We start from the raw sequence: 13,840 nt of genomic DNA on the forward strand, positions 1-13,840 counted from the left end.
TAATTTATTCAGGTAACAAACAGTTAAAAACAGTATTTAAAGTACTAAATACTGCTACATAAACATAATAGCAGCAAACGCTTGATTTAAATATTGTCATATTATATATAACAGATAATTAGTTTTAAGAACTGAGACAACCGTATTACTGCTAAAACAAAATAAAAATTTAAAATGCCTTTGCTGGGACTGGGGATATGGCTTGAAGGCTAAAGGTCCTTGGTACAAAGCCTGGTGACCTAAGGTGATCCCCAAGATCCACATAAATGCTAGAAGAGAACCAACTCCTGCAATTACCCTCTGACTTCCAGACATCCACATGCATGCATGTATGGACACACACACACACACACACACACACACACACACACACACACACTTGCGCACGCGCACACATACAGGGACACACAGGGACGCTCAAAGACACACATGCACATAAACTGAATAAATTATTAAAAATACTTTGTTAACTCATTTAACTTAAGCACATTTACCTTAATACTGACACAATATGGATGGTAACACTGACCACACTGTGAACAGGCAAGTAGTCTTCCTTCTTCTCCTTGGCCAAAACTGCCACAAACTACACACATATCCTGAAAATTAATAACATGTAAAGCTATTTTAAATTGCAGATAATGCTAAGATTACACAGAATTTAAAAATATATTCTTAATTAACATAGTAATATAGCCTAACAGGATGATATCTAAGCAGATGGGAGATGAAAATGGAGAATTAAAAAATGGAAGGTTAAGTTCAAACCTGATGCAAAGTGAACTTGTCACTACTAGAAAATAAAACAACTGTATTGTGCATAGAGTTTTCTTCTTCATCTTTATTTGATGAAATATCTGCAGCAGACACCTACAAAAAGCAGAAACACCAAACATCAAACTACGTTACTCACTCGTAGTATTTACTTTGGTTAAGCAGTAACTGAAAATTCTACCCAAACACAATTTTGTCCATGTCCAAACTAACAATTCTACATAACATTAATTGAGAAATACTTTCACTCATAGTCAAGCATGGTGGTGTCATGTATAATCTTTGCTCTAAGAAACCTGAGGCAGGAGGCTGGTAAGTTTGAGGCTAGTCTGGCTACGTAGCAAGTCCCTATCTCCAAAAATTATTAGTTATGATAAGTTTTTTAATTCACACAGTGATTACTTTAGATGTACAAGTGCCACAGATAAGGACAAATGAGAACCCTAAAGTCTGTCTATCGTAATACTTAATTATCCAGAAATTCTAATCAAAAAAATTATAAAAATTATAGCATATGTAAATATCTGCATATCCCTTTTAGTGCCACTTGAGAACAGCAATGTGATCAGTTGAAACCAGGATATACTATGATACACATAGAAGTCATCAAAGACTCAGTACCAGACTCAGAAGAACATAAAAATAGCTGGTTATCAAACTTGTATGTATTACATGGGGAAATGGTAATGATTCAAATATAGGAGTCATAAGGCACATTAAAATTAACTTTCTTAGTTCACTATAACTTTTTAAATGTAGTCAGAGTTTTAAATTGCATATGTGGTTCCTACTCACTGCTATTAAATGGCACTACTTTAGAATATTATTATCATTAGTTTATCGAAATGTCAGTGTTAGCAGAATAATTACCAATCAGGAGTGGTCATTTCTGACCTTGATTATGTATGTTTCACCAAACCAACTAGGCATCAGCTGACACCGGGACCACACAAAAGCTCTGACTTAGATGCAGTAAGAGGGAACCTGGAGCCCAATACAAAAACTCTAAAATATGATCCTCTTCCCTTATAAAAACTAGAACACTGAACATGTTATAGTCAAGGTCAGAACATAAATAATAAAATAATTTTATTGACAAATGGCTAAAATTAGCTACTAATATATAAGGGTAACATTTTCGATTTAAATGAGACTTAAGCAACAGTAGTAATGTGATGTCAGGTCTTGGCACAATTAACAGCAATTTAAAGTCGTAACAACTCCTGATGACTACAGCTACAGGGGAAACCATTAACCAACCTAGTATTTAACCTTGAGGCATGACCTCCGAAGCATTTAAACTATGAACTGGTATCAACTTGTATCAGTCCCAAGTGTTAAGATTATAGGCATGTTCCACAAGAAACTCAGAGCAGACATGCTTGAAGAGAAGGGCTAGAAGAGAAGCTGGGAACCAAAGGACTTCAGAGAATCCTGGGAAGGCTGGAAGAACTGAATTTCTTCACTACCTTAATTGTAATGTGGTTTCGAGGGCTTATTAAAGTGTGCATGAATATGTAACAAATCTCTGTACCTATACCAATTTTGTCTCGATAAGTCTATTCTGAGTCTGACTGTTTTGAGACAGGATCCTACTCTGTAGTCCCTGCTATCCTGGACCTCACTTTGAAAAAAATCTAATAGACCAGAAAGAAATTCACATGCTTGAGGTCTCTCAGGTACTATCATTAAAGGTATGAGCCACAATGCCCAGAAATAAATCAGTTTTCAATTTACTTCATATAAAACACAAAGGACCAGAATCCCAGTTTTCTTGCTTCTGGTTAGTAGTAAAATTGGGTGATTTTTGTGCTTTTTGAACTTAACATTGCATTTTAGAAACAAAACAAAAAAAAAAAAAAAACCAGAATTTCAGTTAAATAATAAAGGTTCTAATAAAATATTTGTCAATATTTATAAAAAATTTTTTTCTTCTCTTGCTGTTTCTCTGCTCTCTCCAGCTTTGGCTGTGCTGGAACTCTCTGTGTAGATGAGGCCAACTCAGAATCTGTCTGCCTCTGCCTCTGCCTCCTGAACGTTGGGTTTATACTGCAAAAGCACAGCCAAATCACATTCATCTTTCAATGCACATTTAAAGGAAACCTCGTCGACCAGTACTTCTCAATCCAAAATAGTCATAAAATCTTGGCCATGGCTGAAATCTGTACTCATCTACAACATTTTTCAGTTTGTTTTTTTATAGGTCTTATAATAAAGCAAATTTAATAAAATAAAAAACAAGCGGGGGCTGAACACATGGTGGCTCAGCACACAAGAGTATGTATCACATTACTCTTGCAGTTCCCAGCAGTCATGTCACATGGCTCACAGCAAGTGCAGTTCCATGAGGTGTCTTCATTCTGACTTCCAGGGTGCCAGGCACACATGCGGTGCACATACAAACAGAAAAATACTCATATATATGTGAAACGAAATAAATGCAGCTTTTAAAAAGGAATTCAACAACAGTATATTTTTAATTAAAAGGAAAATACACTAAAAATTCATCCTTGTAAGGGTTGGCATAAAAGATGTCAAAGAAGAAAGGAAAAAAGAAGGATAATAAATCGGAAGACAAAGACCTGGGCAGACTTCCAAAGTAAAGCAACTTTATCCAGCACAGACAGTGGAGTGTGAAGGGACGAGACTACCCTGGATCTTAGGGTGGAAACAACTTGTTGTAAATGAGAGCATCAATCACCACTGGTTGCTATGGGAATAAGAAGAACAGACTCTCACCCCAGGTAACACAACAGCTCCGAGTCCACTTTTTAGTTTAGATCTGCCTCTGCCGCCTCGCCCTGACAGCCCAGCACCACGAGGCCTCCGCTTCCCCGGAAATCCAGACCCTCGGCCCTGCATAGCATAACAGAGAAGTTAACATTTCATAAAAGCCCAGGAGAATTTTAAATCCAGATGTCAGTGAAATAAAACACTGTATTAAACGTTACACAAATATTTACCTTTTTATAGAATTAGACGATACATACTAATAGACCAGACTATTTCTATCTTCTATATTTGTACCCATAACTTAAAAATAAAAATAAAACAACTTAAAGCTTTAGAATCAATCAGTGCTCCCTCTGTGATGCTGAGTGCTTCCTACCAAGCAGGCCTCAGCACTATTTCTGACTCCCTTCATGTCTACTCTAGGTGTCTGGAGTCACTATCCTTATACAGACATTAACACACACAGACTCTCTTCAGTACAAAGTAGGTGTAGGTATCAAGAAAAACTACCTTCTCGGAGACGAGGGAAGCAGCTACCAGGCATTAGTGTGCACTGACCTGAGCAATATTTCCCCTCAACAAACCATAGGTGTCTCCACTTTAGGGTAAAAAGTGTCAGTGACTGCTTCAAGGTCACTCAGCTAGCACATGGCCCACATCCTTGGTTTTTAGTCACTATTCTAAAATATTACAAGGCAGCAAAGTTTCTTTTTGCTACTGTAAAGTGCTGTTCTTCATATCATGAAAATGTAATCAGTATCCTTTATTATTCAATAGATCTCATATGAATTGAACATTAACTCATTTTAACACAGTATTTAAAATCTTAAAGATCTTAATAAAATGGGCACAAAGGCAAATAATGAACCTTAAAAATAATGTCTGAAACGGAAGTAACTTATCTCTATCTTCACTAGCATGAGAAAAAGTCCTTAAGGAAAAGATGTTAAATTCCCTGAGGTCTTAAGCTGTCGGCAACAACCAACTTTAGAACCCTGACCCAACCTTGGTCACATTCAGAATTATGTATTACTGGCTGGAAAAAACTTGCACCTTAGAAGCATCTTAAAAACTGACTTAGAAGAAGTCAGGGAAAATTTTTTTTTCTTTGTTCCTTAGATGAAAAAGTATGCCACATTTTTGCCTGATGGCCTTCATCTACTTCCTAAACTGAACCCATTTCCTACCGAGCAGAACAGGCTCAGGGTCAAAGCACTATGTTTACGTTAGGAGACTGAGACATCAGAGGGACAAAGGGAAGGGACGTGTGCTGTCCCCTTCAGTACAAACCCTTTCCTGCTCCAAGCTGCCTCTGTCTGTACTCTCACCCTGTTCTTTAGGCCCCTTGAGAGGCCTTGGCTCTGAACAAAGGATAGACAGGGTAGGACTGCACCAGACAAGCTGTTTTCAATAGGAATGAAAGGGTGGCTTATGGCAGGAAGAGTTAAATTAAAAAGTAGGATGACACTGATCTCCCAGTTCATTTCCCTAACACCCATTGGTACAACTAAAATCAAGTGAAAATTGGCCGCACTTGCTACAAAAGCATTTTTAAAAATCATGGTTTGTCCTCTTAAATATGGTATGGTGACAAATGGCTGTAATCCCAGCACTTGGGAGTCTCAGGCACAAGGATTTGAATGGAATTCAAGTCCAGACTAGGCTACATAATCTAATTAATCAACAAATTAAAATGAATTAACTAAAATTATGCCACATTGCCTTGGATGATTACAGTTATCTGGATAAGCATGGATGTGCCCATGCAGTTTTAATAGAAATTAAGGAAATGTGCTCTCCAAGTCTCCGGAATCTCACTGTCTAACCTAAACAGCTCCTTCTAGAAACAGTTAAATGGCAAGGATAGGGGAGATCACCTTCTTTAGTCAATACAGTATCTTGACTTTTGAGATGGTTATTTTTTGAACTTTTTCTGCTTCAAATGATATCACACTACTTAACATCAAGAGCTGAGAGAGCATCATCAGCTCTTTATCATGGGAATGACCCGGGTGTGACACGAGGTGAAGCTTCCTGACACTGAGTACAGTTCCTCTGTCTGGAATTGATTCAATGTATAATATCAAAAATCAGCAAGTCTCGAATTACACCTTGTTCTATGTGACAAGAATTCCCCTTCAAAGAAATACTTAAAACAACAAAAGAAAGTTATTCAGAGAGGCATTAATCTTTAAATAATACAATTTAATTTCTTCTTCATTGTAAGTCTTAAAGTGAAAAATGTTATAAAGCAATTTTTGAGATTAAAAAAGTGGCCCTGGAAGCTAAATCTAGAAAGGTTTAATTCTTAACATCCAATTGAACAAAACAAACCAGAAAGAAATGATACATGAATGTAAATGCAATTTTATTTACCACTTTGATGCTCCAAATGGCACTGCCAGAAAGCTGCCTGGGTTTAAAAATTTCCCGGCCTTCTGCAATGTCTGGGGACCAGGAGGGTGGGCTCACTGTATTATGGTTACTCCAAGCCCCCTAGGATACGGCAGGTGAGAAAATAGATGTATAAAACTCAGCAACATAAAAGACCAAAGCAGCAACTAAGGAACTTTAGAGCAGCAAAAGCAAATGCAAACGTATGGAAAATTAGGACAAATTGCTTTAAGTTTGGGAAGATAAACTTATCACCTAAAGTGACTTTAACTCAAAGGTTTGCAGGTTTAATTTATATAGAATATTCAAATACAAATATCATACAGTAAAGTAAAATAAAAATCAAGGTTTATATAGCATGACTCATGAACTATAATTACAGTACAAAAATCAACGTAAAAGTCAGTCAGTCTAGGAATTAACACTAGAAGAAACCATTCAGGGATTGGACTGATCTAACAAGTATGTCTACACTAAAGCAGGGAAAGGGACAACCTTAGAGAGTGTTATATGCATTAGTGTAAACACTCAATCAGCAGACTAAATACATGCTCAGATGAGTGTGTGCACGTCGGATGATTTTTATTGATGGGAATGACACCTTAAGAGTAAGTATACCCAAGGAATTAATTTGAATAGTTAAGAGATCTATTAAAGCAAATTGTCCTAAATTTGCAAATTAAAATGACTACGGAACCTGATATATAAGAACCAGTGTCTCATTGGTTAAAATAAAAAGAAGCATTTCACTTCCAAGTAAGCAAACTGAGCAATCTCAGCTAATCTGATGAAGCTACTGAAGAGCGAGAACAATGTCTACTCCACCAAGGTAACGGTTTTCAACAGGAGAAATGTCAAACAAAGACCCTGTTTTTAAATATGGCAATGTAAGTATTTGTATGATTATTTTTACCAATTAAATGACAAAATCTTAAAACAAGAATATTGTACTTACCATGTTTCTGGAATATTATCAAACTATTAAAAATACCAGTAATAACAAAAATGCAATCAGCAATTTAAATAACCAAAAATAAGAGCATGACCACCAATTTGCAATGAAGAGACAGTTAATGAAGTTTAGAGAGAGAATAAAAAATAAGAAACACAAAGGAAAAACTAATGGTACTTCTAACTCAAACTAAGCAGCCACTTGTGTCAAGGCCAGGCACCGGTCGCCAGCCACTTGCTGTTCTATTGTCTTGCATGTCTGACGTTGCCATCTCCTCCCTGACTAAGCACACTTTACCCAGCTCAGTTAACAAGGAAATAACTTCTCAGCACATCCCAGCCAACCACTGCTGCTACTACAGCCCTTCCCATGGCATCTGTGTCTGTGCCTCCATCCCTGCATTAGTCAAGGGGCCACAGTAACCTACCTGTTACCCAAAGTTCATTCTCTAGTTTCATTCTACTCAAGACAGTTCTACTAATCTGGTGGTGATAGCACACCTCCCTCCATGATTATCTCTCTCCATTTCCTATGCAAGCTGTACTCATTGACTACTAAAGCTTCCTAAGAGCTGAGCACAAATCCTAAACAGTACTTAGAGTGAAAGTTTGAAATGTCATATTGGAAACAGTTCTACAGTCAGTTTCTACTTCTAATTCTTTCTAACATCTCCAAGGAAGTATTTAATTTTTTTCCAGCTCCTTAATACATCCACCTTATTAAAAACAAACAAACAAACAAACCCACCCTCTATGGAAGTTTGCATGAGAATGGCTCCTGCAGGCCCACAGACTTATGTCTGAGCACATGGTATCCAGTTGGCTAAAGTGCTTGGGAAGGACTACGAAAAATGACCTTGGAGAAGGAGGTGTGCCACTGGAGGAGGAGTGTCCCTGGGGTTTGGATTTTCAAAAGATCTGCACCATTCCCAGTATGCTCTCTCTGACTCAGCTTGTGGATTAAGATGTGAGCTACTACCTCAGTGCCATGCCTGCCTGACTGCTCTCATGTTCCCAACTATGAGGTTCAGGGATTCTAACCCACTGAGACTATAAGCCTTTCTTCTATAAATTGCCTTGGTCATGTGTCTTCTCAAAACAATAGAAAAGTAACTAACACACATCTAAAATCTCTCCCACAGTTAGTTTGTTTGCTAAACTTTCTCTTTTTTATAGTGGCATCTAGTCCTCTGGTCTCTGCCCTTCTGGTCTGTTTTCTATCAACCCTTCCCCCACTCAAATCATCACCTAACTCAGAATTGATCTCATGTGTCTCTAGCCATTACACCCCCATCAGCACTTCCACTGCCAGCATCCAAGTCCTGCCTGCCATTGTCTTGTATGCCACCTGCTCTAACAGTCAGGTATTTCTACTTCCTTCCACCCCTTTAGAGTCTCAAGACTTTCATTCAGCAGCTAGAGTCATTCTAAGAAATATAAATCTCACCTAATAAGGAACCCTCTGATTGTGCTTCAATTCACTTAAAAGGCAAACCTAGCTGTTTCCTTCTGCCAACACCATATTTGTTTTCCCCATCTGTGCATTCTTCCTGCCCTGGCTTCCTTAGTGCCCTTCTAACATACTGTACTATGAACATTCTGGGCTCGACTGACACAGTTACTCCCTCCTTCCAGTCTTTTAAAAACTGATGATTGCTTCTAACCCTTCAGGTAAGACCTTGGGTATGTCCTTGTCAGAAGGCCTTCCCCCAGCACCATGAGTGAGCCAGTCTTCCTCACTGGCTTCTCTAGCCGCATCACTGAAAGGCTCTGCACCCTGTCATTCTATCTAGTAGTAGAGAAGTAGAGGCAAGCTGTGACTCAGCCAAGTCCTCACTACTCCCACCGCCTTTCACTAAGGATAGTTCCTTAACGCACACCTCAAGTTCCTTTTGATCTTTTAATGTGAAATATATACTACAAATTACCATAAAAAGTAACACTCTAAGATAAAAATAGTGTTAAATTTTTTTCAGAAATAAGAATTTTCTGGTGATTATGTTTTATTCATCATAATTTAGGTTAGCTTTGATGCCAAAATTGTATCCCGTTTCAAAAAGTATTTACATTTCATATAACATGGATGAACAACTTAAAGAGCTTTCGAAAGCAAGAAAATCTGGATGTCATTAAGGAATAAGGAAACTACTTGGCTGCTATGAAGAATTTATATAATAAAAGCTTGATAGTTGCCTAATGAATTTTAATAGGTGTATTAATATAGGGCACAAGAATAAAGATTATATTCAATTTTAAAAGGCAAAAAGAAAAATCATGGTTACATGTATATATTTTGGCAAGGAAAAATACCTAATATATCTTTTAGAACTTAAAACTGAAATACTGTTGTTAATTGTCAAAATTAACAGTACATCATCCTGTAGGTCCCAGTTTTGAGGAACAAGAAGGCACATAAAGCACCAGAAGAGGCTAGCTGCCCACTGCACTAAACTCTGCCTATTGGCATCTACTGCGGTTACCTGGTCTGCACTGTAAGCACAAGGACAAGTTATGGGGTTTCCTCTATTTTTGTTCTCTATTGTGTCAACAACTGCTAAGGACTATTTTTCTCTTCCTTATATTTTTGTGTGCTTGTGGGCATGTAATAATTCATCAATAAACATTGCACTGTACTTTCAAACACACTAAGCTCATCCAGTTGTCTCAAATCATGGATTTCCATACCTCCAAAAGATGCTAATGCACAATACAATGGTAAGCTATCTACAACTAGAATTAAGAACAAGAGTCCTAATATAAAACATCAAAAAACTGAAAGTTGAGAAGAGCTATGTAGAGCCAAGCTGCTTTGAAATCTAATCTATGACTATTGTGCAACAGAGACTGAACTGGTTAGAGAGTATGGAAACATAAGTATATACTGTAGGTGCCCCAGGGCTGCAGGACAGAAACAAGGGGACAATAATGATAAGTGGAGAGGCTGTTACAGCCAGCTTTCTATTTAAAGTCAAAAATCTAACCCCAGCTTTAGGAGGCTAAAAAAGTAAGACAAGATTACTCCAAGTTTGAGGCCAAGCTAGGCTTTAAAGTATCTCCTTTCCTCCAGAAAGGGAAGGGAAGAAAGCAAAAGAAGAGAAAAAAATACAGTGAGTCAGTACTGTCGTCAGGAGTCTCAAGGAGTGAACACCGAGAGAGGGTGTCACTTCATGGCAGTAGCACAGCCTTGAATTCTACACTGGGAAGGTAGATGCAGAAGGATCTATGAGTTGGAGGCCAGCCTGATCTACAAAGTGCACTCCAGACCAAGCAGTATGAGATCCTGCTTCAAAGAAAGGACAATAAAGCTCAATTCAGATTAAGAAGGTAGACCTGATTGTGATCAAGAAGGCACTGTTAAGAGTAAAGTCCCCACTTTGCTATTCAATAGTTTCTGAGTACACTTATGGCTCATTTAGTCAAGATTGAGGGAATAGCTTTAGAACCAGAACAAGGAAACAAAAGGTTTGGTGATTCTAGTCTGCATGCACCTTCAGCTCAGCACCACAAAGGTCTTTATATGTATACACGCAACACATACTTTATACACGCAACATATACACTTTATACACACAACACATGCACTTTATACATGCAACACATACACTTTATATACACAACACATACACTTTTTAAGATTCCTGTTATTTCAGAATTTATACTAGAACAGACAAGTGGTGGTACATGCCTGCAACCCCAGTACTCAGGAAGCAGAGGCAGGACAGGATGACAATCTTAAGCTCAGGAGCAGCTATGGCTATATAGAAAGATTCTGAACTTTAAAAAAACTTTAAAGTTTTAAAGCAACTTTAAAAAAAGAAAAGAAAAAACAGACAAGAAAGAACTATGGACTGTGAAACAGGAAAAAGAGGCTGAAAGGAAAACAAAATGGGGATTTGACCAATTAAAACCTTTTTCCATCCTACTTCCCACCGCTTTTAAAAAGGCTTTCCCCAAGTTTCTGCACAACACATTACAAAACAAGCAAACAAACGAAGCAGCAGAGGAAAAGAAAGCGAAGCCTCCACTCTAATGCAGGACTTCACTTCCAAGTCTAAGGTTAAAGTTGAGCCTTGGAGGCTGTTTTACTTAGCCTAGGGTAGAGATTCACACCTGTAGTCCCATCAATCTTGAGGTTAACGTTGGAATATAAGGAGTTACAGGTCAACATGGGCAAGACTTCATCCCAAAACATTTATAATGCAGTAGCTTAATAGGATGCAAAACCATAGGAACCAAAAGTGAATGGGAAGTTAAAATTTCTTTCTCTAACTTTTGTTGAGATAGAGAACTACATAAGTAACTTTATGTAAGTAATACAGCAAACGTTTACAAACAACAAGAAGATGGGAGGGGAAGGAAGTGGTTTGTGAACACAAAAAAAAAAAAGCCTCATGGAATAGCAGAAGCCAAATGTCAAAAAACACATTTAAGGGAGACAGACAGACAGTCAGTCAGACAGACAGTCAGTCAGACAGACAGACAGACAGACAGACAGACACACACACACACACACACACACACACACACACACACACACACACACACACGGTGATGCACCGAGCACGGTGCCCTGAGTTTGATCACTGGCACCCGCTGCCCTAAAATACACAACAGAGAAAGACACACACTACTGTTTGAAGTACTATAGTTCAATGAAAATGTCTTTCCCAAAGAGCTAGTCCCTTTGCCTTTGGTGTAATTTAACTTTAGAGAATAAAAAATACATAGGATTTATTCAGGAGACATATCAGTCTACTAAAACAGGTTTTTTTTTATAGTGTCTTTACAGCTCTGAAGTTAATTGTTTAATATTAATATAGTACCACTATTGAAAAGTTAAATAATTACTGGAAGCAATTTAAATCATAAGACTTAAAATTGCAAGCAAATACTACAAACTAAACTCATCCCTACTGTTTGACATCAGAAAGCAGCCATTGTGTAGAATAATATAAAATTCTGAGCATTATAAGCTTAATTTTAGTATTTAGTCTCACTTTATTTTCAAGATTTATTTATTATATTTAAGTACACTGTAGCTGTCTTCAGACACAACAGAAGAGGGCATCTGATCTCATTATAGATGCTTGTGAGCTGTGGTTGCTGGGATTTGAACTCAGGACCTCGGGAAGAACAGACAGTGTTTTTTTTTTTTTTTTTTTTTTGGTTGGTTTTTTTTTTCGAGCTGGGGACCAACCCAGGGCCTTATGTTTCCTAGGCAAGCGCTCTACCACTGAGCTAAATCCCCAACCCCAGACAGTGTTCTTAACCACTGAGCCATCTCTCTCCAGTCCCCAAGTCTCATTTTAATCTACTTAGAAAAAACTGTAATTCACACCTAAAATATAGAATCTATGTTACTTAAGAACAATGACAAAGACAAACAAAGAGAAGTAGCTTAGAATCCCAGCACTGGCAAGGATCAGAGTAGGATGGCCAATCCACAGGGGGCCTGAGTCTCATGGGGAGACCTCTGGAGGCACACAGTGTGCATTTTCAGGTCAGAGTGCCCACCCAACACATGCAAGAGGTGTGCCCCTTACATGTTGTAGAATAGCAGCACATTTTACGACTGTTTCATCAAAAAAATACTAAAATAAATCCTATCTTGAAAGTAATTTTACAAAAAAGACAGCATTTATATACAGAAACACACATCAAAATGAGAAACTGTTCAACATAAAATTTCCATTTTGTGCAGTTAATATAATATATATATGAACAATAAATAATATTACAGGGAAATAAATTGTTATTACTATATACATAATCTTACATTGTGTTTTGAAAATTCTAAGATTACTTTGGAACTAAAAACATCTTTAAAAGTGTTTTCTATAGATACTATAATCGAATAGATCATAATTTTATATCCTGGAGTTTAATAAATTATATTCTCAGTTAAGAGCAATTTTTTTAAAAAATAACTTCCCAAAACAGAATCATTCATTAAACCTGAGTTCTATGGATGAAAAGCTGCCTTCTCAACAAAAGCTAAATCTATCCTTCCCATTTTAAATGACGTTACAGCATCTTTTCTGTCATCGTTAACATCACCCTACCTGTTTGGACCGGGGTCTACCGGGAGAAAATTTTCTTTTGGTAATAGCTGGTTTGCCCATGCCAATTTTTGGAGTGACAGAGATGTATGTTGTTGGCATGATGCTTCCAGCAGCAGAGGTGAAAGCTGAAGGGTAACCGTGCAGCATGTCGCATGAAGGCAAGTCGGAACGAAGTGTGGAGGAGGAAGACACGTCCGCCTTGTTCAGGTCAGTTCCTGATGAGAATGGTGACTCTTCCTCAGCTGGTAACTCAGCTGATCTGTCTCCTTGGCATGAACTATCTTTGACACAACCGTCAACAGCAAGAGTCATTTCAAAATCCTCACACCCAGTGGGGAATTCAGAATTTTCCTTCTGTTCCATTTCTTCTTGTACTCTTTCTATCACCAACGGTCCCTTACGAGATAAGGGACTTTCACTGTGTGGGGACACTAAGGCTTCTGGTGCAGCAGGCTCCACAGCTGACCCTGAAGGGCTTGGCTCCTCGGGTGCCACCTCAGAGCCCTCGGAGGGCAGCAGTTCCTCTTGCGGCACAATGGTTTGGTGTGGAAGGACTTCAATGTTTTCTGTCACTTCCATTCTGTCCTCACTTTGATCTTCCTCACAAACAAGCCCCTCTTTATAAAGCATTTCCGTTTTTTCAGTATCAACTTCATGAGAAATCTCATTTGCCAAATCAGGATTCGTTTTATTGTCAGATGATTCTACAAAATTTAGAAAAGGTTGACATTAACTCACACGCAAACTGTAAAATGTCTAACCATAAACAGGATTAACTATTAACTTTGAAGGTACTCAAGAAACAAAATTGTTGAAGTAATTAAAGCAAAAATTCCAAATGATTTGTGATTTAAAATAAATTGTTGGCCTTTTAAAAACATGACTTAGTAAGTAAGTCTTAAAGTAAGTAATGTCTCGTTAAAAAC

The 13,840-nt window shown here is 37.8% G+C and overlaps 1 protein-coding gene across 1 annotated transcript in view; it reads right to left on the reverse strand.

Moving 5' to 3' along the window:
• LOC116904494 (histone-lysine N-methyltransferase 2C) overlaps positions 1-13,840 on the reverse strand; it is a 162,713-nt gene that overhangs the window by 79,830 nt on the left and 69,043 nt on the right. Inside the window, exons 14-17 of the mRNA XM_032907291.1 lie at positions 12,915-13,618; positions 3,514-3,630; positions 769-870; positions 495-599 (exon numbers count right to left, since the gene is read on the reverse strand). Of these exons, the coding sequence (XP_032763182.1) occupies positions 495-599; positions 769-870; positions 3,514-3,630; positions 12,915-13,618 (1,028 nt within the window). The remainder of the gene's footprint in view (positions 1-494; positions 600-768; positions 871-3,513; positions 3,631-12,914; positions 13,619-13,840) is intronic.

Source organism: Rattus rattus, chromosome 6, assembly GCF_011064425.1.
Source record: "Rattus rattus isolate New Zealand chromosome 6, Rrattus_CSIRO_v1, whole genome shotgun sequence".
NCBI lineage: Eukaryota > Metazoa > Chordata > Mammalia > Rodentia > Muridae > Rattus > Rattus rattus.